At 37.9% G+C, this 25,753-nt stretch overlaps 1 protein-coding gene across 1 annotated transcript in view; it reads right to left on the bottom strand.

The window, feature by feature from the left end:
* The window catches only part of rsrc1 (arginine/serine-rich coiled-coil 1), a 179,031-nt gene that overhangs the window by 70,448 nt on the left and 82,830 nt on the right, over nt 1–25,753 (bottom strand). The window contains exon 6 of the mRNA XM_038298615.1: nt 21,675–21,726. Coding sequence (XP_038154543.1) covers nt 21,675–21,726 — 52 coding nt within the window. The remainder of the gene's footprint in view (nt 1–21,674; nt 21,727–25,753) is intronic.

Here is a 25,753-nt window from a genome sequence, read left to right as displayed (position 1 = left end):
TGAGAGCCAGGCCTTCTCGTCCAACATCAGTGTGCGACCTCACAAATGCGCTTCTGGAAGAATGGTCAAAAATTCCCATAAACACACTCCTAAACCTTGTGGACAGCCTTCCCAGAAGAGTTGAAGCTGTTCTAGCTGCAAAGGGTGGACCGACGTCATATTGAACCCTATGGATTAGGAACGGGATGTCACTTAAGCTCATATGTGAGTCAAGGCAGGTGAGCAAATACTTTTGGCAATATAGTGTATATGGCCAATCTGAGAAACACCTAACTTATTCATTTCAGCTGATCCCACTGATTAGGTCTGACTCTTTCTACACTACCCCTCAACTACACCAGCTAGCATACAGTTGTTTGGTTTTTTAAAATCCAATTTTCATAATGTCACAAAATTTGGTTCCTGTCAGGGTAATGACACGTTCAATAAATCAATGACTTTATCAGATTAGGGTCAAAGACTGCAAGTAGATTTAAAAGTCATGTAAGGTGTTACAAAATAAAGCCTATTACACAGTGTTGTTCTATTAGATACATCTCTCGATGTGCCATTTTCTACTTGCACAAGTGTATGTTGAATTTTACTGATCTCAGTAGGTTGTATTGATCATGAACCAGTGTTACATGAGAACAAATAATGAAGAAGTTGAGGATATAACTGCAGGTTTAACGAAAAAACAAGACATGACTCAAAATCATCTAGTTTAACACTTTAGCACTTTGATCTACCTCAAAGATTTGAGATCTGACTTGCAGTAGTTTCTTAATGATTTGAAACTTTACTTGAATGGAAGGACATAAGACCTGCTATTTCTCAGCAACTTTACCGATTTTGACCATCCCCTCAAAGAACTTAACTTTAGCTCAAAGAATTGACACTTGTTTGTCCTTGATTTTTGCATTGGCACTCTGGTAGATGGCGCTGTGGAGCCCATTTTTGCTGTGCAGTGCAGCAATATATCTGTAGATGAGGCAGTCACAGTAGAAGACGTGGACTGAGTCAAACCGCAAAACATGGATACCAAAATAACTCAATGACCAATACCTTCTGATGAACATATACAGAACTGGCTTCTTTTTTATCTGTATATTTAATTTTTATAGCTGGTTAAAATATCGCAATATATAGTGATGTTGTGATAAAATTGTATTGTGACACATATCGTATTGCAATACACATGCCATTACTCACCCCTATTAGGAGAAGGATGATAATAATGACTTGTGTGTTCAATTTAGTTTGTCCCCAAAATCCTAAAATTTCATTCGGTTTAAAAGACTTAGGATTCTACTCAGATCTGATTTGGAAAAATGAGTTATGAAGTGCTAGCCTTTGGTTACCTAAAACACGCTCATTAAACTGCAGCTCAAAAAATGCTTTTCCAAAAGTAGGAGTAAAGCTAATCACATCAATCTTTGCTCTGGATTTCACATCCACAGACTTGTGTGTTGGCTCGAAAAAGACATGAATCAAACTAAGGAAGGCTGATAAGTCTTTTGAAACATTGGATAATGTTATGAAACATCAGGGGGAAAAAAAACATACTTTCACCAACAGCAGATACAAGTCTGGACATCTTTCTTTTAAGCTAAAGCACTAATTCATCGGCTGGCAGAAACCCTCCCAAATGTACACACGCTGAACATATGTCCTGCAGATGTAGTAGCTATGAAAAAAGGCCCCTGTTCTCCATGTGTATATGAGATAGAAAGAAAGTGAGTAAGAGAAATACAGAGACAAGAAATACCTGAAGAATGCAAATACATGAGGGGAAGAAAGAAGGGAAATTAAAGGAGCATTAATTCTGCCTCAGAAATTCCCTCTTCTCAGCATGAAGAGATGAAAGAGGAGCAGTGTGCTTTCTGATATTAATGTCTCCTTAAACACATGGTTGGAGTTTTGGTTTTGGTAGATGGCGGCCGGGCTGGGAGGGTACCCTAGGGCCCCTTATTGCCTGGTTTGCTAATTAGGCATAAATCTGTGAGATTGAGCCAACGGTGGATTAATTAACTGTTTATTTCTCTTCACTCCTCCACAAGAACCACCAAATCTGGGCTGCAGGATTTGGAGGAAGAGTGGACTGTGTGTTGGGTGTGGCATTTCGGACAAATGAGCAACTCTGACAGTTGTAAATGTGTGTGTGCATGTGTGTGTGTGGCCTTTTGTAAATAAAGTGTCAGCGCTGTCTTTTTAAATGAATGTGGGTGGACGTCTCTGTCATTAGTCACATCGCTCTGCTTGTTAGGTTGGAATGGCAACTGCAAGGCAATATTAAAATCGCTAGATGAGGGCGCGAGGGACCAGGAAGCAAAGACCAAAGGAGTGGCTTAAGACTGAGGACGACGATGAGAGATGGGTGGGATAAAATGGTATATTAGGGAAGGTAAAAGGAGAGAAATAAGTGGCTGAGTGCGTGTCTGTTGGGAATGAGGGTAACAGCGCAATCTGTACACAATTAGGACCCCATTAGAAGTTTAAAACAACTCATGACTTCCATCTGTTCCTGAGGTTGGGGATGTAAGATTGGAGCCGACAGGTGTCTAAATGTTTATCAGCCTTGCTGCGCTTATTCCTGTGTCTCTGAGGTAGGAGGAAAAATGACCTGCCCAAATCTAATTCAAACTAACGTTCACTGTGGCAAGAATAAAACATGTGCTGCTCAAAACCTCCGGAGTCTGGACTATATGTATTTTGGCAACCAGAGTTTAACTTAATACAGCCAACTTTAAATACGATTCAAGCATGAGCATTCGCATAAGCTTCTACATCCATTTACAAAGAAAGGATCATGCCCCTAACGTTTACTATGACGTTTAAAAAAAAAAAAAGACTAATTTGTGTCCATTTCAGATCTCAAATGTATTTCTATTACGCCAAACGAATAAACAGCTATTCGTTTTCAGGATCTTTTATGATCGGGAACACTCAGATCTTTTTCCAAGACTAAAAACAAACAAAAAACAAGATGTTAGAAAAGCTAAAGTTGATTTTTCTTGCAATTGTTTGTTTCTTATGACAAAATTCAGCTGCAGAACATCAACTCCAAAGCAGATCTAACAGATATGCCGAACTAACCAGTGGGAATATTTCTTTCAAGCAAAAAAGACTTTCAGGATTCCTAAATATTTTATATATATAATTCTCAGTGAAAAATACAGCTTTTACAGAAAAACTCAGTGGAAAACCCTTATACCTTTTCATCTAAATGTTTCATTAATATCTGTGACTTTAGAAACTCTGTAATGGCACCTATTTAATTGACACACGTTCTCGAAACCTTTTGGACCCAACTAGGCTTGGGTTAAACTGGTTAGTCAATTGCAATTAAACTTTTTACAATATAATATAGATTTAGTCACTATTTAGTCTCTATTTTGATCAGTGTGGTATTTGCATCATGCTGAAGAGAGGCGGAAAACGTGAATGACGTTTCAGACTTATAATCTACTAAAGATGTTCTAAAGTTGCTGAATATATATGGTGTAGCAGAAAATAGTCCTTTTCTACAGAGAATACTCTCAGATTAACTGTAAACCTACATTACTCAAAGTATTTTTCCAGCTTCTCTTTATTTTAAGAGGTTTAATTCAAGTTTGTTCGTTATTTCGTTGCAAGGAAAGAAACATGTGGCCTTATTGTTATTTATCTTATAGGCTTTTATGATGGAGTTGCTATGGATTATGTTGGTAATATTAGATTGAAATCATCACCGTAATACTAGAACTACTATATGTGTTAAACTTGGAAAGATTTTAATTAAATTGAGAAACAAACACTTAAAAATGTACATATTTACAGCGAGTATGACTGTTCTGTTTTTTTTTTTCAGATATGCTATTGTTAAAAAAAAAGGGATTTAAATTATTCCCACTTCTAAAAGAAAGGTTTGTAAGTTTTGGCTTAAAAGCAATTAACTTCAATGTTAACTTATATATTGATAAGTATATATTTAATTGCTCAAAATTATTAATATATCTACTGCTATATCATAGGTGTTCATACAGACAAGAGCATGAATAAGCATCTAAAATGTTTCAACATCTTCTCTAAAGAAATTTACACATCTACTGATTGCTACAACAATAGTTGTAATATTCATAAATATATGAATAATTAATCCAATCGATATCTAATTGAGCTGTGGCCCAAAGAACTGAAATGGACATAAGTTTTGACGTTCTTAAAATTACCCAGCCCTACACATAATCAACAGAAGTGCTTTAATGGGTTGATTATTGGTATTAATTTGTTTGTTATGGTATTTTAAAAAATAGGACAAATTTTTATCTCATTATAAGAAATTACTTTAAGATGTTGAGTTTATAAATATCATATAGATCAGAAAAAACAAATCTACCGTCAATCTTCAGAAAACAAAGCAGACCATTGTAGACCCTTTTAACTTAAGGATCTATAAGAAAACAACCTTTATTTAAATGTTTTGCGTTTAGCTATTTTTAAAATCTTTTCTAATTTTCATGAACCCAGTACCAAGTATGATCTTATTTTGTAAGCCATCGTTCTAACCATACTTTCAAAGCAACATTGATTTTTAGCACGATATGGAACAGTTGATTGGTGTAGAAGCAGATTTAGAGTGAGAATAATGGTCAAACATTTGATTTCATCATTACACACCGTGTTACAGAGGTGGAATCATATAACTGGTAATTAATTGTGTTAAATCTTTAGTGTGGTCCAGATATGTATAAACAGAAATGCTGGATTAATCCCTATTTTATTTTTTCCGAATTAAAAACCTGACCTTCCCCAAAATAAGTCAAATTCATTAAAATGATGGTGTATCATTAAGCGTCAAAAAGTATCATCTATTTCTATAACTGCTCAGCTTCAAACACGACAACATGTTTTGGGTCACCATTATTACACTGATCACACCTCTGAACTAAAACATTAATTGAAACAACCATCTGTGAATCTCCAAAGTCTATTTGAAAACTTGCAGTTATTTCAATCACATTGCAGCAACACCCACTCATCATATCACAAAATGTTTTTGACCAATAACCTTCTCAAACCTAAAATTTAGCTTCAACCCTTCATCCAGATTAGTAAATCAGCCCCGCTGGGCATTTTATGCAGATTTGTGGCCAATTTGCCGCTTTCCGATAGGAAAATAAATATAATAATGAGTGGGAAGAAATTAATTTAACATGTGTGTGGAATACTTTTCAAGTGCAAAAGGAAGATTTATGGGGATGTTCACTCAGCGCGTAATCAAGCCGCCGTCTGCACAGCCTCCCCAGCAATGAAACATTTAATCTGAAATGAACACTTTTCTGTCGTTTTCTCTCCCTCTTTTGGACCTAATTTCTCTGCACCCCACCCTTCCCTCGCTGCTGTTAGCCTCTATCTTCTTTTCTCTCTCTCTCTGTCTCTCTCTCTGGAGATCTCCCCCTGTGGCTGCCAGAAACCAAAATCATAAAATTATTAAAATGCTGTTTGGCTGCCATTAATCAGCAGGGGTGATAAATTCTCGTGTGGGAAGTGACAGAGCATTAGTAACATACCTCTTGGCCTCAAAGACAGAGAGTAATGAGCCACGAGCCGGACCGGGTCAATCATAAACTCATCAAATGCGTCATTTAATTTCTTCATTTAGACAAACACAATTTGTTTATGGAAAAGATATCAGGTGTTGTGGAATGAGAAAAGGCGCTGAAAAGCCGGTGCATTAATCAGGGCTTGATTACACGCGACTCTGCGGTTGTTTATCCTAATTTCATTCATTTCCATCAACAAAGCAAACATAGATGAACACAGCCATTAGTGATGGCTGGGGATGGCACAATTACAGCCTCGTATTAAATAAAGTGATGATGAATGGTCCAATACAAACTAAAACAAAGGGGTTTTTATTACTTCAAATCCATTCCAGCCTTTGCCTTCCTGGTGTGAAAAGAGAGGCGATGCCGTTTTAACTTTACCAGCGAGACACTGATGAGAAAGAGAGAGAGAAAAAAAAAAGTGGGGGAACTTTTAGAGAAGTATTAGCTCCTTTGAAATGACAGTTGGTAATATATGATAGCAAAAGGCTGCCTTATGCATGAAAACTTCTGTTACAGTTACATTTTTTATTGAAATCAGTGGGTGAGCTTGTTATTGAAGAAACAGAACCCGTGACGGCAACACACAGAAACACACACGTGCGTAATCCGTTTACCTATGTTGCAGACGAACGTTACGCGGGGCGTACGAGTGCTGGTGTGTGTACATATACCCTCACACACCCCCCACAGGAGCCGATAAAGATGAAAAAAAATAGCAGCAAAGTCATAGATTCTTCTTGATCATGCAAAGCTTCAAGAACCTAACCAGCATGTTTGCAGCCTGTTGATGCAGGGTAACATGAATGCTTACAAAGCGGCATGGGGCATCTGCGATTTCCTCTATACTGTAAAAGCTGAGTGCAAGGGATTTGAAAAAAAAATAAAAATACAGAGAGCTGTGAGACCGACCATCTGTATATAATTTTATCTATTATTTTCCAAAAACAGAAAATTGCAAACATATTTTTCTTAGAAAACATTTATCAGTCAACTATTAAACGAATTGCCTTTTTTGTATTTGCCACAACCTAGAAAGTTAATATCTTTGCAGCCTCTAAAGAAAATGTCATATTTTGGCCACATTAAGCATATCCCTTTCTTTGTTTTTTATTCATAAATCTAAGCAAACATACTATGAAGTAGAAAAATACATAAAAGTTCAAAAGCAAAGTGATTAGCAATGAGCTTTACTGAATAGCATTTTCTTTAAGTTTTGTCTTCACATCATTAACTGGATGTTGTCAGTAAAAGTGATCAACAAGGTATATCGAAATAAGTAAATATGAAAAAGTTGAGTTTGTTAGGCAATGTTCCCCCATGGGATGAAATATTTCTTTAGAAACAAGGGGCTATTCAACAGAAACTTGATTTGTGAGAAGGTACTGGTTACCTTTGAGAAAAACACTCAGCAGCATTCTGAAAAATCCCACAAATATTGTTGTGCTATCTAAAAACAAAGTGCATAAAGTGACACCAAAACAAAACACAGGGCTGCACAGTGGGCAGTGAGTAATACTGCTGCCTTGCAGCAAGAAAGTCCCGAGTTCAATTCCTGCAAGGAGTTTGCATGTTCTCCCAGTGCATGCGTGGGTTCTCTCCCGGTACTCCGGCTTCCTCCCAAAAACATGACTGTCAGGTTAATTGGCTTCTCTAAATTCTCCTTAAGTGTTTCTATAATACAATTTATTTAGGTTAAATTTGAACCCTTATTGCTGCATACTTATTTCCAGTGTGTACATTTCTTTGTTAACACAGTTTAAAGTTTTATGGCTTCCTTTTCTGACCTTATATTAGTCTTAAATTAGCCTTTGGGATACACATGTGTACATTTACAGATGTAGTACTTGTTGGCAGAGAGGAGTGTTACACAGTAATGATTGTAACATTAAAGCAAACAGAGCTGTGCTTTCAGAAAGGTATAAGACAACTAGTTGCAGGACAATCCTTTTAAAAACTCAGAAATATGCCAACCATTGTATTAATAATCAGTATCAGTATATATAATTTGCTATAATAGGAGCGATATAAAGAAAAGAAAAAAGTCAAGCCTTCCTTCAGTCTTTATGAAACCCCACAAACACATCAATAAACCACCGGGCAGAACTCAGGTTTCTTTTATAGGGATGCAGGGAAACAGTTGTTGTCCAAGATGTGCATTTTATAAAAGGCTTCTAAATTAGACAACTTTAACAAATATCCCTTTGGATCTAGAAAAGTACTTTAAAAATGTACTTAAATAACGACTGAATTGAAATTTCTGTGTCAAATTGCCAGAAAAATTACATTAAAAGTTATAAGGAATGCAAAATTAAAGCATGGATTTGTTTTTTTATTTTAATACTCAAATTAGGGCCAAATGGAGGCATGAAGTGATCAGAAGTTTTGAGAACAATATAAGCTGCTAGACAAATTATTTCCTCGCAACTAGATAAAAAAAAGAAAACTGGCTACAACTAACTAATTAACACGTCAATTACTGAAGTTATGCTTGAAATGATGCTGATATTAATGTATGGGATATTTTTCCTTTGATGTTAAAGTCTCTCCTGTCAGAGGTTAGCGCTACTTGGGAGGTAAAGTACTCCTAGTAAGAGACCGGACTCGTATGCTTATGGTCCCGCTCCTTAGAACTTCACAGACCAGCAATCATGATTAACAACACTTCTGTAATAGGTAAAAATGCGATTACATTCCTGGCATAATTGCACTGAGCTGGCCTTAACATGAAGAATAGCGTGTCAGAGAGCAGCAATTACTCCAAACCATGAAGCAAAGTGTGGGTCAGCGCTGCTGTAATCCATTTATGTCTAATTCAAGGCCAATTGAGCTGCCACATTCATTAAATCCCTGCAGATATTTTTTTAAACAAAACTGAGGAGATGGTGTGATCCTACGAAAACATGATTTCACAAGACAGCCTGCTAAAATATTTACAGCTCTCCCTTCGCAAAGATTACCCAGCAATAATACCGCATATATTCAAGAATATAATCACTATGCAGTTTTCTTTATTTTCAGAATCCTCTACATTCTTTTCCTGTCTGCTTCCTTCTCCAACTCCTCCCAAAATGCTCCGCCAGCAGTCCAAGGTAATTAAATTACTTCGCAAAGTTTACTTAACAGTAAGTGGTTAGCAAAATTTAAGGTGATTGCAAATTTGCTTTTATTCCACTTCAATGGCTGGCCTCTACAGGGCTCGTCTGCAAATAATTAGCACATGCATTTGCATCGAAATCGTTTAAACCATATGTTGAAAAATTATGGAAAGCGGGCAAATTAAAAATCTTCTATTTCTGTTATGGAAATGTGTAGATGTTGAGAGAAAACGGAGGGGGAAACCAGTTACTGAGTGTCTTCGAACAGCAAGGAGGAGGGGAGTGAAAACTTGTCGGGGGGGTGGGTAGTTGGAGTAGCTCTTTCTCAAGAGCTCACCAGATGCTGTTTGAAATCTGCCCACAGAAGGAAAACAAAGCTTACACAATCATTTATTCTCCTGCTCTTTCTCGCACACTTTCACAGAATCAGAGCTGTTTCTTTAACAGGCTCCCATTGGCTATATATATATAAACGGCTCCCCAAGGTGAGACAATGAGAGTTGTGCATAGCTGGACAAGCATGTTTGATAAGTAACACCGTCAATATTGGTAAAATGTATATCTTTTTCCTGAGAGGATGGTTGAAAAAATACACACACTGAAAGAGAACACACAGGACAGACAATTTAGAGATGCAGGCACCATGCGTGTTATACTCTCATGCCAAATAATTCCCAGAGAAAATCTGCTCTAAATGATCTGATATCACATTATTTTGGAGATTTATTTGATCTGTCTGACTGTTACTAGTTCTCATAATATTGCCAACGTGGGAAAGAGGGATCAAATAGTAAAAAGAACCAATCAGTTTTTCCAGTAACAGTTACCACTTAAGAATTAAACACTTTCTTACACTCTTACACGTTTATTTTTTGTCATTTTAAGATTTTATCGTATTCAATGTATCAGCATAGAACCTAACCGTGTGCTCAGCCGCTCACACTGAAAGCGTTTTAAGCATTGGGGAGTCTGGTTTACATGCAAAGTGGGATCCCTTCTGCAAATCTGTCAGCATAAAACTATGAAATAGGAAACTATATAAAGGGGTAACCGTCACTGGTGTTACCTAAAAAGCCAGGAGAATGTTTTTCTTTCAGGTATGAGGAAAACAGAGTACTCTACTACTGATGATTATTACTCCACTATTTTTTTAACTGAACTTTGTAAAACAGTGTATATATCCTATGATGACTAAAAAAGGCAAAAACTCCTTGCAAAAAATATTCAATTTTATATTCTGGTACTTTTAGTTTGATCAAAAATCTTCATATTCACTTCCAGCCAGCAGCAGGAAATCCCAGACAGCCTGGCTGGCTACAGAGAGCTTTAATGGGTACTCCCAGTACTGTCGCCTGCCAATATGCACGCAATCTGCTGCTCCGAACATCATAATATTTTAGTAGGATCATAATCCAGGTGAAATTAATGTATAGAGGACGTTTAGAGGTGGACTTTCTCGCCTAATAATGTGACACTCTTACTCAGAGAAAATAAGCTACTCTTTGGAGGAAAGGAAAAGAGAAGGGCAGCCTTAACCCTAAAGCAAGGATGCCAGAGTGGTGACAGTCCAGCATCAAGACCATCCAGCTTCCAGAGTGACTGATTTCAAAATGTCTAAGTGATGGCGCCTTTTTGACACTAAAAATATGTTTTGTTGTGAGCACTCCATAAGTGCTTGGATCGACAGCAGGATTTACTTTATCATACAATTTGAACAGTATGACACAAAAAAGTAGATGTGTTTTTCAGGCATATTCCTATATTACATTCTATATCATGTCTCGAGACATAACACATCAGTTTGCTTCATGAGAACAGGTGATAAACATTTTCACTATTACTCTTGGAACATCCCACTTTGGTTGTTCTGATGCAGTGGTTGTCAGAGGGCTGTGCTGGCTGTCACTCAATATACAGATGCTGACCACATGTCTTCACCAATCTGGACATGATCTTAAAGCTAAAGAGTGTAATAATTACAAGGATGTGCTGACAGAAATATAGTATATGATACATAGGGATTAGGGATGGAAGGGTTTATGAAAACCGGCCGAACCGTTCGGTTCGACATGCTCGGTTCGGTTCGCGTGTTTCGTTCAGTTCATGCACGGCTCCTTTTTCTCATAGGCGAAGCGTTTACACTCCAGAGCAGAAGGTGGCGGTACTGCGACCAAAGCCAACCACCAGTAGTAAACAAGAAGAAGAAGCGAAGCAGCGTAGCCGGGTGTAGCAGAAAAAAATCAGTTGTGGAGAATTGTGTGGGTATGGCGAGTGGGAAAGAAAAGGAATTGGAAGACGCGCCAGCAGCACTTTATAGGTCTGCTGTATGGGACCACTTTGCATTTAGAGTGACCTACGATGACGGCGGAAAGAAAGTTGTGGATAAAATCAGTGTGCAAGCATTGTGCAACACGTTTTGTTTATGCTAACAGCAACACGACCAACATGTTAGGCTAACAATCAACACATACCGAACCGTACCAAAAACCGTGACCATGAAATCGTGAACCGAACCGAACCGTGGATTTTGTGAACTGTTCCACCCCTAATAGGGATGTAATTTATTTCCATCTACAAAATGTAAGTCGCAAACTAGCTTACATGTTGCCTTAAAAATTGCTATTCATAATTACATAGGAGTGGTTTTCGCATTTACAGAAGCAATAATCTTTGCACTACGGCAGTGCAGACCTGACAAACTAGTCACTATAAAAATGGCCATTAGGCCTATAAAAAATCTACATCCTACACATACTAATGAAATACTATTTATAAAATTACCTATGTAAATGAACCTCATTATCACTTGACAAGTTATGTGATACAGGTGCTGAAAGTTGCTCGCTGCTTCCTCAGGCATGGGTTTAATACAGAGGACATATTTTGTTACAATGTATTACTGCTTATCTTTCCTTTTTGCAATCTATTTTCCCAGCTTTGGAAAATCCTGCAAAACAAACATTTTTAAAAGCCATTTTACAGTAATGGCTAAAAGCAGTATTTAGTCACAAAACATGGCAACCACTACTTCCTTTTTTACACCAAAACCAGAGTGCACAAACATGCACAACAGGAGGTTAATAGTAAAGTTCACACCTTCATAACCAGGGAGGTGATAGAACATTAAAACCTAGTCTCCTGACAAAGATATCCTGACAGCTTTAAAGAGAAATTTTCACCATTAGGAGAAAAGAGGATAGATACCTGTTGTGTATATAAGATTGACTTAATCTGCAAACGAGAAAAAGCAGAATGACTTTAAAATATCTGTTTTGGCTGGTTGCTTAGCAAGAAGGTCTAATCTAACAAATAATCTGCCCATCTTTATTGCACTGAAGATGCTAATTTAGAACTTTTGGTATCATTATTGACCTTCAGGATAGAACGTCACTGGGTCAAGCTTTATTGAACTGACCCCATAACTGGCAATGAAGAGAGGCATCACTGGTCGACACAAAGAGTACGCAGCAGGCCTTGTGTTTATTATACCCATAAAACAAACCAGAAAAATCAATTGTACATAAACCTCTGAACTAGGCAGTCCTTAGGTCACTTGACCCTCCATGCAGCTGGAAGAAAACTCTCAACTCCAAAACCTATTTCTCCATTAAATTAAATGTGTTCACAGGAGCAGAGCACGACATATCAGGCAAATCCTTTCTTTAAACACATATGAAAACACTTTTTTCTCGGAAAAAGTAGGAGAAACAGCTTAAGGAAAGAGGCCTGAAGTATGAGAGTTGATTCTGTATATGCAGCTTGATAACGGTGCTTTATCCATGGACTCCACTCATGTGTAGGTCAGTCAGTTTGACACCACTGTCATCTGGTGAGGAGGTGAGCATTAGAGGCTGTTTGTTAAAATCTAATTCAGGTATTTGGGTCCGATATAAGGCCAAGTCCCGCTCCCCTCTCTGTCTCAGAGACATAATTACGACCGTTGACTGGAAGAGTGAGGTAATGGCACATAAATCCTCCTGATCAATGGTTAGAGAGGCTAAATTACAGGACAGCCCAGTGCCATTATCCTGCCGAAGGACGGCATTCCTGCAAACAGGCATGGCTGATTTTTGCTGCTCATGTATTCAAAAGATGAGTTGGGATGGTTATCGCTCAACCTTTGTAACAGTGAATACAATAACAGAAAAGTTTATGGACCATGCAGTAAGTCTTTTTTTCTCATTTACTTCACAAAAACATGTATTTTTACATCAGATAAACTCCATGTAGATCTACATACCACATTTAGATTAGAAGCAATGTCTTTGTACATCTGCTTCTGAACTGGAGGCCAAATGATATGAGAGTAGTTCTTATTTTTAATATTACAATAACAATATTACAATAAAGTGTGCCTTATTACCTGCCAACTGCGTATAGGATTACAGATAACACAGATAAGCTGATCAGTGAAAATGGTGCTGCTCTGTTTCCTACAATACAATAATAAAATTTTTCCTTTAACAATTTAAAAACATTATAGGTACACCAAAGTAAAGTAAAGCAGAAGGTATTTCTTCAGTAGAATTCAAACACTGAAATTCAAATATATATGTTCTTATTTTTCTAATACAGAGATGCCTTGTCACCGAACTTTAGCCGCCTAAAGTTCAGTTGTAATTTTTTTCAGAGGATTTTTGGATTTTGTAATCATATTCTCACTAACGGAAAAGGCTCGATTCATTTCAGAACACCAGGCATAATTCAAAGGGAGAACGAACCACAAATGTTAAGCAATGGTTTTTTTAACCATCATCTGCAATTTTCTAAAAGCATAAAAACCATTTAGAAACCTTTTTTGACTTTGGAGGTTATTTTGGTCAGTGTTGTTCAAACCTGTTTAAATGTCAGATCGCTTTTTAAAATACTTCCCATGCTGAAAACATGGTTCACTCTTGTAATTACACCATTCTACTGAAACAACATAATGTGTCGCTGTTCACCATTGCATTTTATTTTTAAAATCCCCTCATTACATAATGGTACCCGTTTTGTCATGACAAAGTGGTATCTGCTGAGAGTACAATAATAACACATTTGGAAACACTGTCAAAGAACATATCATTAGCAGTTATCACAGGGTAATTCCCCTTGAGTTTTCAGAGAGAAATCCCCTTTAAAAGCAGGGTCATGTTAGGCACATTATACATAAAAACACCAAAATGACCATAGATAAGTGAAAAAACCTCAACTGGCCCGTATTTTATTTCCTAAAACAACCACATTGCTCAATAAAAATACCTGCTGAAAAATGGCAAAGCAAGGATGTTTAAAGCTGAGGAAACAGAATACAAATAACTAGATCTGCTCTGAGTCTCTGTGCCAGTCATCTCTTACCCTGACAGAACAAAGGGTGGCAGCCTCCTAAATGTGGCGAATTAGTCCTTTAGTTCCAGAGGGGGTAAGGTGACACCCTCCATGTATGTGGTCTGTTCAGCATACATCTGTCAGGGCCCTGGGGTGGGGAGGTGTGGGAGGAAAAAGCAACGAGGAAGACGAAGGAAAGAAACAGAGAGCTTGAGAGAAAGGGTGTGTCTGTGTGTGCAGGACCCCTGCAGCGACAGAAAAGCCCAATACTGTGGAAGTATTAGTCTGAAAGTGTGATGCTGTTAAGCTGAGTTAATCAGGCAACACTCTGCTCCTTCATGCCTGTTACTGAGTAAAAGAACACATATAAACAGGGCAAAAAATAAGATAGATGCGTAGAACAGCAGAGATACGGACACTTTAAGACAATCTGCAGGTATTTGGTTAGTTGTTTGTCATATAAGACAAGTTTAAATTGGTCAACAGACTGAAAAGGAAAATTACTAATTTGCTTTTTTGGCAGACCTGTGAAGACATTGTAGTTATCAATACTAAAGATAAGTGAATGACTGTTTTATTGCGATCTTACTTAGACATTAGTTATTTAATCCTGGAAAGATCTTAAAGTGATAGAAGGCCGATTTGTTGCCGTCTTTATGAGCCTCTAAAGGTTCAGGTCTCAGTTTGTCACTACAGACAGATTTTGGGCCCAATCAGCAGTTTCCCGATATAATCCCAAAAGCTTTTTTGTGGGCTTTGGATCCCTGTCTTTCAGGTAAAACCATGGCATAACCATGCACTGATATGTTCTTTACATCTATTTAGTGCTTTATTTGGCACAAATTGTTACAATGTAATTGAGAGCTGGGTGTTGCCTGCATAGTTTATAGTATATTATCTTGTCGTTTGTTTCAACGTGAGCTAGAGGGACCATGTAGGTAATAATTAGGAAGGGCTCCAAGATGGAACCTTGGGGAACCCCATATGTGGCTTTTGTTAAGAACAATGTGACATTACCCAGAAAGAAAGAAGTCACTGCCTTTCAAGAAAGGCTCTAACCAGATGATCACTGACCCAGTTTTCCAGTAATATGCCATGTTTAACAGGGTTAAATGTAAGCCTGATGTCCAGTAATAACCAGCGCTGCAGTTTTTCCACTGTCTGCAATATATGGACGTCAATAAACACCATGACAAGGGTAGTAGTGGTATTGTGAAACCATGGCAACTTGACTGGAAGAAGTCAAAGCTTCTGGTCATCATTAAGTAGCTTTTAAACTGTTGAAACACAGATTTTTTTTGGTATTTTTTTTTTATGTAAGAACGGAGATGGGCCAGTAATTCTAAGATAGTAACATGCCTAAACCACAATTACAAAAGCGAGCAGTTTAACTTTAAAATGGAATCAGACACTATGGCAATAAAAAAAAAAGCTATGGGTCAGTATTAGGTGGAGGTTAATGGATTTATAATATTTTCTGAGCATTTGCAATTGATTTTGATTGAGGTTTGTAAATTTTTTATAACATTTTCTAGAATGGACACAACATTGATACTGGACTCAAAATCAATGTACAGATCGTCTCATTTCTGAGTTTTCTCTGTAAAGAAATTTGCTAATTTATTGCATTGCATTCGTTCTGTTGGTCAATCACATAGAAACACAATAAAACACATTAACATTCTCTTATTGTAATAAAAAAAACACAAACAGTTACAATGTTATACATGTTTAAAAAAAAAACACTGCCAAGAGAACAGAGATAACTGCAAATAGCTGGATAGATGTGTAGCTTTTTATGCTTCTAATTCAGTATAAAATTGAGAATCAAATAGGAACTGTGCTTTCTTCCAACTAAATCCGGCAAGGTTTCAAAACACAAAGAGAAAATTAATTCAGACCAGTGTGGCCCAAGTTCAAGCCTCTGATGAGATCTTAAGGATTGTTTGTTTTTTACCAGTCAAAGATTCAAACAAGGAGAAGAAGAAGGTTTTGATGACCTCTGGCCCTCTGGTCCTAAGTGGGTGTTCTGCAAACACTCCCTATTGACAGGTGGATAAGTAGAAGCCCGCTGCCGTGCAAAGTACTTATGCTCATTTGAGTGGAAATGGACATTGCTGTGAAAAGAGCAAAGGCCCAAACAAGTGGCTAAGAAGGATAGGGTACAATATGAAAATTGAAGGTGTTGTGGTTGCTCTGTCTGTGGATGAAAGAATGTATGAATAGAAAAATCTCTCCTTTTGTCAATGTTTTGCAGAGAACCTGCAGGAGTTGTATCGTGTAGTTGAGTTTAGTAGATGATGATGTAATAGAAATAAAAGGCAGTGGAATTAACTCCCTCCGGAGTGAACACCTGTGCAAGAAGTTTCCTTGTGATGTGAAAATAAAAGCAGAGAAACAAAAACCATATACAAGCATATTAAACAGCTCTCTTAAATTATAAAGTACAGAGTTTGCATCAGTGATTAGCATCAGTACAGTATAGCTACTTAAAGCTAACCATCTTGCACTGGACATATATAAAGTCTTTCCATAAATATATTTCAACAATAAAAATGTAAGACTCCAACGTCTACACTGTGTAGAACCACCAAGTCTGAAGGAATCGATCCATTAGTGGTCTTCACATAGATTCTCAATTGGATTTAGGTCTGGACTTAGGCCATTCTAACAAAATGAATTTCCTTTGATCAAAGACAATTTCCTGTTACTCTGGTTGTATGTTTGCAGTTATTGTTAGAAGGAGAACCTGCTAGAAGAAGAACCTCTACTATAGTTTGTTTTCTTGGGGAAAAAAAACGCTCATATATTTAGCTCTATTCACCTCCCTATCAGGTTTGATCCCCTCACCTGTCCATAACATAAAAGACAATGGCTAGACCACCACAGTTCAGCTTAAACTATCAGTCAGTTTAAGCTGACTAACAATTTTAATTTCCAGCTTTATAAACGTGGCAGTTTTATTGAATGATGGCAGAATGAACGCTAAATAGAATGCATGCTATATCACATCATTTTAGTTTCATTTTATAATTACTGCCTCAAGTTTGAGGGCTATGAATACTTTTGTAAAGCACTGTACTGAGGTGACAATATAACTGTATGCCAATCATAATATTAATGAAATTATTATGAAACTATATAATTATTAATCTAGATAATAACTATTTTTCTTTTGGAAACCTAGACCTCTCGGTGTCTGTTTATATATAGGCCAGGAAGGAAGTGACCCATAAACATATCCATCCAGCTCTTTTATTGGGGGCCAGAGCTGCCCTCATCCTAGTCCACACACACACCCTTGACACACACACCCATCGAAGGCCCCCAGTGAGTGTTAAGCAGGCCAGCGGGCCAGCCGAGGGGGCTCATTACAGGTTCACAGAGCCCCCCAACACAAAAGGCCTGAGCCGCTTTAGCCATGGGATGATCTGCTCTCTACTGACTAGAGAGAGTCCATAGACGGACAAAAGACGGGAGAGGAGGAGGGGGAGAGGTGGAAGAGAGCGGAGGAGAGACGTGGAGAGGAGAGCCGCGGGCTTTAAGGATGTCAGGAGACCCCGAGAGAGAAAGCCTGGCGGGCGCTCAGAGAGGAACGGAGGGAAGGAGGAGGAGGAAGCTTAAGCTCCACGGCTACGTCAGGACATTAGCATTCACACAACCTTCCAACATCTGCTGCTTCCACCCTACCCTCCATCCATATCTCCCTCTGCCCACTACCAACTCTGGAACAAAGACAGGAGGATGGAAAGTGAGCTGAGACACAGAGAAGGGTCAAATTAAATAAAGCTGTAGAGAAAATAAATTAGAAGATTTATTGAAAATGTATCATTTAAACATTTGACTGGAAGATACTTAACAGCTGTTGGTTGACTTTTACCAGCTAAAGCTATGACTACATAAAGGTTCAAACTAAAAAGATGAAGGAGACGCCTCGAACAAATATGGGATTTATAGTCAGGCATTTCTGGGTCAATGCCGTTCACCAGCTTTCATTCTGGGGATGGTAACACCTAGAAAATACTGCAGTTTCTTTAATATATGTAGAAATAAAAGTATTAAAATAATTCCTGAATTATTGATAAAGCTTTATATCCCTGCGCCTTTAGCTGATTGTTACTATATAGTCAAATTACATGTCATTTACCGATACATTTAAAAGCTGAAAAAAATTGGAGTTCTTAATTAAAATTATTATGATAAGCAGAAGGGAACATTTCAGTATTCGAACTTCTGTCCCTAAAAAAAGAAAATATGAAACCGCAGTTCAAAATGAGCAACTCTGACATGCTGCTATTGCAGAACTGCAAAACTATAGGCCGATCTCTAACCTCCCCATTATCAGTAAGACTATTAAAAGATTATTAAAAATAACTCCGCCACTAGGCAAACTGTGGCAGTATGTGGTTGGAGCAACCAAGCTTTCTTAAAGACAACATGCCAATGAGGAGGAGATGGAGTGAGGATCCACAGCCCGAAAATGTCAGTTTCAGCTTTCACAAGAGACTGGCTTATTTATGGAGATGGTGCTAAGATAAGTGTACAGCAAATACAAGAACAAACACAATTAATTTTGCCGGCTGTCAATCTATAAAACCAGAGAGACAAATGCAGTAAATACCACATTCACTGGAAGTCCATTGCTGAGAAGATTCTAATATCTCTGCAGTGTGGGGACTACAAATCTTATATTCGTAATGATAGTACTGCTGCTGAAGCTCCTCGATAATGTTATTAGTACCCAGAACAGAAGTGAGAAGTCCTGCATCCATTCTTTTCCTGCTTTGTGTGTAATATCGCATGGTTTCTAGGCGATAGAGCCTATGGTCAGTGAATGCCGAAAAAAGGCTGGACCTGTTTGAATCAGTGGCCAAAACTCTTCCGGCCTCGAAGAACTGGGTCCAGATAGACCGGGTCTGTCTTGGAAAATGTAGCCACTCAAATGGAACATACCCCATATCTTAGGCTCAATCGAAACAACACAAGCCACTCCGACTGTGGCTAGGATGAACCTTTGCTAGCTGAAGGCTATATCAACTAAAACACACAAAGATGAAAATATTGTTTTGCACTGCCTATGCTATTGGAAGAAAGGCTACGCTTTTATTTATGGACAATATAACAAATAAAAATAGTTTGCTGTATTTTTAATGGTTTTAATTATGGCTTATTTATCAAATAAAGGCAAGCCTTTTGAATTAAATTTAAGAAAATTGCAAATTACAACTTTATTTAATAAAACTACATAACCTTTTACTGTAACTTGGTTTGCAACCAACATAATGCCTTTGTGAAATAATATTTTCCTTAAAATATATTACAGCAAATTATTAATATTTTTCTGGCTGGTAAAAATATGCTTGGCTGGTAAATAACCATCTTTTGGTCTACTTGGTCGGTGAGTCAAATAGTTAATTTCAAACCCTGATGAAAAAACCCTCCTAACAATGGCTGGCTGCTGTGATGTCTTCCAGTCAGACCTCCATGCTCACCACAGTACTCAGGTGGTCCTTGTCAAGGTGTTCAACAGCATCCTTCTAAATTCAGACTGTAGAAGAACCACATTTCCTTAGTGCAGCATTCAACACTGCAGATCACTCCATTTTATTAAAGCATCTGGATACTGGGTTTACCTCTCTAGTACAGCACTGGCTGGTTTAAATCCTACTGGAAGGACAGACTTTTTTATGTCAGTGGATAACTCTACACCAGAGACCAAAAATCTCTAAAACAATGTAGAGAACTTTTTGTAAAACTCCTTCAAAGCTATAACTTGACTCTACAAGTTGTGTTTATACTCAGACCTGTTATACTCCTTCTGTTGGAACAGCATTTGACTGGATCATAAACCCCTTTTTCATGAGAGATAAAGAGGAAAACCAGAAACTCCACAAAACATTAAACCCCCGGCCCCAACCCAAGCTTCCTTTCTGCAACTGTCTTACCCAAAGCACTCAGAGCCACGATATTAAAGACAGGAGCATTTTAAGAAGTTAGCAGAACATTAACATTAAGGTTGGATGGAGAGGTTGGGGTGTTTCATAAACCTATGAATACATACTGAATCAAACTTCTTTAACTTCACAGCAATGTAGAAATTTAATTTTCCCCGCTTAAAAAAAAAACCCTCCTCCTATAACCACATGTAAACTATGCTGAGTACATTTCAAGCATGATGGACTACATAATATATGCCTCACAAAAGCTCAATTCAGCAAAATCAGATCAAGGGATGGCAGTGTTGTTTTGGGCCTTCACGGCAGCAGAACAAGTTTTTAAAGAGTTGTGTATGTAGCAAGCGGGTGCTTTATAGATGATGTATAGATGCCTGGTCCTTTCATATATTTCCTGTGGTGAAATTAGAGCTCTATTCTGAAGTACCCTGTGTATGTGAGTGTGTGTGTGTATGACTGTAAACATGAAGACATCTTTCTCCACAGTCAATCTCTGCCTGTCACATCTGGCTCGCAACTCTACCCCTCGAATACACACTGGAATATATACACTGTGTGCATGGTGACATCCATGACTTATGTACTTGGTAGGAGCGTTTGAAATTAAGCTGCGGTGAATATGGGCCCAGGAGCGGTCAGAAAGGAGGGAGTGTGCGTCTGCAGTCGTCTGAGTCTGTATGTTGAAGATAGATGTAATTGGTGCGGGGAGGGGAGCATGAATTTGTGTGTGGGAAAATGGCAATGAAACCAAGTCAGATTCACAGCACATGTATTTCAAGTTTCAATTTCAGAAACTAGCTCAGAAGTCTTCAAATTCTCTCAGCTTCATTTATCTTCTACACTAAAACTTGTACAGTATGTTTTTTTTACAGTCCATCAAGCTCCAACCTCAGTTTTAAACATGTTTGATTAGATTTTATAGAATAAACTGGCAGAAGTAACTGTAAACCACCAAAGAACTTGCCTTCCATCGAAAGTGACAGCCTGAGGAAATAGATCGTTAGGATATTTGTCATTGATGATGTGTGAGTTCATTACATCCTAATATTAGCTGCCTGTTGAGTGTCAGATCTAATGTTTTTCCCAGTAGTTTATCTACTTAAGACAGTTCCTCTGTCCGGGTATACAGTTTTTATCTTCATTCTGTAGGTGGCAAAGACTTAGGAATGGAATGAAAGTTTTGTCCTGCTTTTGATAAGGCTGGAGCCATGGATGTCTCATCATCTGCAAACATGTATGATATAATGATGTTATGATTTGGGAGACTGGAGGTGTATAAAATGCTTCCTTAACTGTTTGTCAGGGCCACTTCCCGAGAAGTGAGCCTGGTCGGTAAGCAGCTGCCTTCTGTAAACCTAAGCAAGTCCCCATCTAGTCTGACCGAACAAATGAAAGGAGACTGGGCAACAATGGTGGTCTCTGGATGTATGGAGCTGGCAGAGATCTACATCTGTAGGTGTAGCACAAGGTGGCTCTACTACTCATCGTATTATTTCATTTCATTTAGTTCCTTTTTATATTTTCTCTTTCAAGGCCTGTCTATTTCTTTCATTACATGAAAATAATGTAATACTTTATTGCGATAAAACCCAAGTGATAAAGAATTATGTTGGTGGCTTTAACTCAACGTTCAAAAGGAAATTAATACATTTGGGAAGTGCTGCCAGTTTGACAGATAAAAATGCACGTTAACACACATTCACCAAGTTAACTATAAAAAAAGACAGGGAGGGATTTCATGAGCTTACCTGCAGCCTGCAACACCAAATGCATTCGGACTTTAGCCTGCTCTGCTGGAGTCTGCAGGAAAAGCACAGAGACAAATTTCTTGGTCACATGTGGTCAGCAGGTCAGGTTTGTGAAAGGTGAATCAGCACAACAAAAGGGGACAAAAACAAAACTTCTCTCTTGAGATTAAAAAGTCAAAATGAAAGGTAATGCACACAAAGCAATCCACAGCTAAAATCCTAAATGTTAACGTGCTTGGCTTTAAGGAAAAAGACCAAAGACATTTTTTTTTTTTTTTATTCTTGTACGTTTCTCTATGTAACATGGCTTCTAAAGCAGGCTCATATCTGTCTTTGCCATCTGTGTTCTCCAAGGTTTAGCAGTTGCCATTATTAAGAATAATATTGGGGATAATATCTCAAATCTACCCACTGACCTGTTTGCCATTGCCCTGTATGGCTCCTGGTTATATTTTACATATTTCTTTTAGTCAACATGTAGATGATAACATATATATATTCCTAAATGTCATAAAATAATGTCATACAATGTATGGAACCAGATGTGAAGTTTATGTTAATAGACCTTTGTACTGTATATAACAGGTATTTGTCAGATTGACAGGATTAGTTGAACAGAAAAAGCCAAGTTTGGAAGGTGACCCAACTTCATACTCTCTTTTTAACTTCTTGATGCTTAATGTTAAGAAAAAAGTGAAATTGTACATAATGGTGTAGTAATCACAATTGAAACACTTTGTATAGCATCACCTGACACTTTACAAAGAAGTAACGAAAGGCTTTAGTAGCAATGGGAACATGTGTATTAAATGTGTATTTAACTGGGAAAAAACAACAAGTTTTGATTGAATTTCAGAATTCAGTCTTCAACTTTGAAAAAGAAACGATTATCAGATCACACATTTTTTTAATTTTAGTCTTTAACTTCTATCTGTACTGGAATATATCTTTTTCAAAATGTTGGCAGCTTATCTGAAAACCAAACTCAACGTAGACATATTCACAATCTACAAACTGGAGACGCTAACTGTACCAATGGTGTTAATTGTTCATAAAAGTTGCTAAAAACCATATCAAGGCTTAATCTCAGCATTACGCTCCTAAAAAGAAACAAAATATTTCAGGGATACATAAAGAGCTAAAAAAATGTCTCGAGGGCCCAAGAGGTCAGCTACAGCTTCTAGCATTCAAGACAGCTAGGAGACATTCAGATGCTGGATTAATTAACAGTGCCAGTAAGATTTATACTCACATTAACTGTATATTAAGACAATTAAGAATAAAAAACAAATATACTTGTCAAGGTAATTTAAAATAAATTAGAAAAGCTCTGACAACCTCGTTACATGTGTATTAAACTTATGATTCAATTTCAGAATTCAGTCTTCCACTTTCAAAAATATATGGGCCAGCTTTAAACTTAATGCTGAGAGACTTTCAAATTAATTTACACTCTATTGCAGGTGACTGAAACATCTCTGTGACCCAGGAAAAACAAAACAAGCAAAATTCAACAAGGCCTGATTTTTTCTGATGTCTAATCTACATATGACTGGATACCTCCGCCCCGATCTAGTGCATCTCTGCTGGGGTTCTTGCTCTTATCTCCCACTGCTCCAGTATGAGCTCTAGAACGCTTCCTCATCTCACCTCACCTCTCATATCAGATTCTTCCCTGAAGCGAATAGTTTCAGGTCATACAGAAGCATCGCAGAAAGTGACTGTGATGCAGCCGCAGCTCGATCCTGGACTCCCCGAACTGGGGCCAAATCTGGGGATCTGGCCGACCCAAGGGCGCCAGCATTGCTGTTAGCTTTTCTATAATAAATAACACACCATGATTAGCTTGGTCAAATTAAAGCCCACCATGCTAATTTAAAGACGGCAAGCAGATAGAAGCTCCTATTTGATGGTGCGGTGCAGTGACACGAGTGGAGCAAGTCGCCTGCCACAAAAATCACTGACGATATATCATGCGAGCATCATCACCCAAATGGGACAACTTTGTCAATAAAATTACGTACGGTGTGAACACACGCTGACATAACCAGTCTCTAAATTAGACATTATAACTGCTTCATATATTATATTCTATTAATCTTATTTCTTTTATTCAAAAACGTAAAATGTTCACACATACTTCTATTTTTCAAATACGTTTATTGTGAGAATTATTTTTTTGTTTATTCAATCAATATTTAAAAAAGCTGGAAAAATATATCGTTCAGATATTAAAATGCTTTTGTTTGAAAAAATTCAACATACCTAAAAAAAAAATTAAAAAAAAAAAAAAAATATATATATATATATATATATATATATATATATATATATATATATATATATATTATGGAACGACCTACCTGATAGAAAAAGAAAATAATTGGGTCATTAATAACTTGCATCCCTGTACTTCGCGTATTTTTAAGATATCTTCATAAGCTGACAGATGACTATAAAATCCTGTTAGGACTGCCTACATTTGTTTAATTTTTATCATATTAACTATATTTCATGTGAGGGGCGAACTAAAGACCAAAAAAACGTTAGTTTAAGGATTTGTTATGCAACTATTTTATTTAAGCTGCCACAAACAGATTTTTTGAATAAATATTCACATTATCATCTCATTTTAACATTTAAAATACGACATTTTAACAGAGATGTGAACACTTCTGAGAGCCACTCAAGCCTCTAAGTTAATTTGCTTCTCTGAGTAAATCAGATCAAAAGTCGGAAGAACAATCAGCACATTTACTTTATAGCACCGCCGCCTGAGAGATCAAACACCGCAGGACAGATGCCATACTTACACAACTTCATCTGTGTAATCTTGTGATAAAACAGCTGTGTCCCTTAGGCTAAAATAAATTTCACCCAGGATAATCTTTAACTGACACTATTAAAGTGAATGTACCCATAAAATGTCCTCATAGAGCACCCAGGGACGACTTCTGCGAGTTACTAACCTCATCATCAGCTGGGAGGAAAAACCTTGCTGGTGAAAAATAAAAAGAATGCTACAACTCTGACACACCAGGGAGAATCAATGAAAAAGAGATAAAGAGAAATTTAGAGACAAAGAACGAGAGTAAGAGAAGTGAGAGGGGAAGAGAGAAAACAAAAGCTGTTGTAACAAGTCTTTGGAGAGTTGGATAAGAGGGCACAGAGAGCACATTTTACAAAGATCACAGCAAGAGACTCAACATATTCCCCTTCCTGTTTTCTACGTGCATGCTTGTGTGTGCACGGGAAACACTTAGCAGGGAGCGAGCAGGGGAGGGCCCTGTGCTCTGACAGCTGTATTGGGAGGCACAGCTCTTTTTCCTGACATGGCCTCTCAAAAGGGTCTCGCTGTAATTCCAATATCATTGCTATTAGATTTGTGGGTCTTAATTGTCAAGAAAGAATGATGGCTATGACAGAGCCATAAAGAGGCAAAACGCTTTAGATTGCTCTTGGAAGGTTTTGTGGAGCTGCCGGGGCAAAGCGGCCCTCGTTACCGTGCAGCAGCGGAGACGGCGTGTAGGATTAGAGAGAAATTAAATGCTAATGGGGATGGGATCTGAATCTGCTGCCTGGGAGCATCATTTAGACGACAAGGCCGGGGCGTCGCTGACAGGCAGCGCTTCCTCCCTCCTCCTCCTCCTCCTCATCCAGCTATTCCTCTTGCTGTTCCATCTTCTGACTCCTCACCCCACCAGCCTCAGGAAAATCTGAGTTATCAAACTGTAAACTTGTCACTTTGCCAAAACGTCAGTTTTCCAGTGGCAGTTGGGGGAAATATAATGACCTGCTTTAATGTAGTGATGTCAGGGCGCTGTATCCTAGATGGAACACACATCAAGGAATGCATGCAGACACACAGTGTAGGTTTGTGGTGCAGTGAGACAGCACACATGTTCCAGTGCTGCTTGACAAACTAAATTGGAAATTACGATTAAAATTATTTCTGCTTTCATGATAAACTGATTAGATTACACACTTTTAGCTCCTTTGGAGCTATCTTACTTGTTCACAGCAAAAACTAAGGATTGCAGGCAACAGAACGGCCCTGGATTCAAACCCACTCCTCTTGA

Source organism: Cyprinodon tularosa, unplaced genomic scaffold (assembly GCF_016077235.1).
Source record: "Cyprinodon tularosa strain WSP-4 unplaced genomic scaffold, ASM1607723v1 ctg41, whole genome shotgun sequence".
NCBI lineage: Eukaryota > Metazoa > Chordata > Actinopteri > Cyprinodontiformes > Cyprinodontidae > Cyprinodon > Cyprinodon tularosa.
Note: the sequence above shows the minus strand (reverse complement) of the source record. Positions and strands in the feature narration are given on the sequence as shown.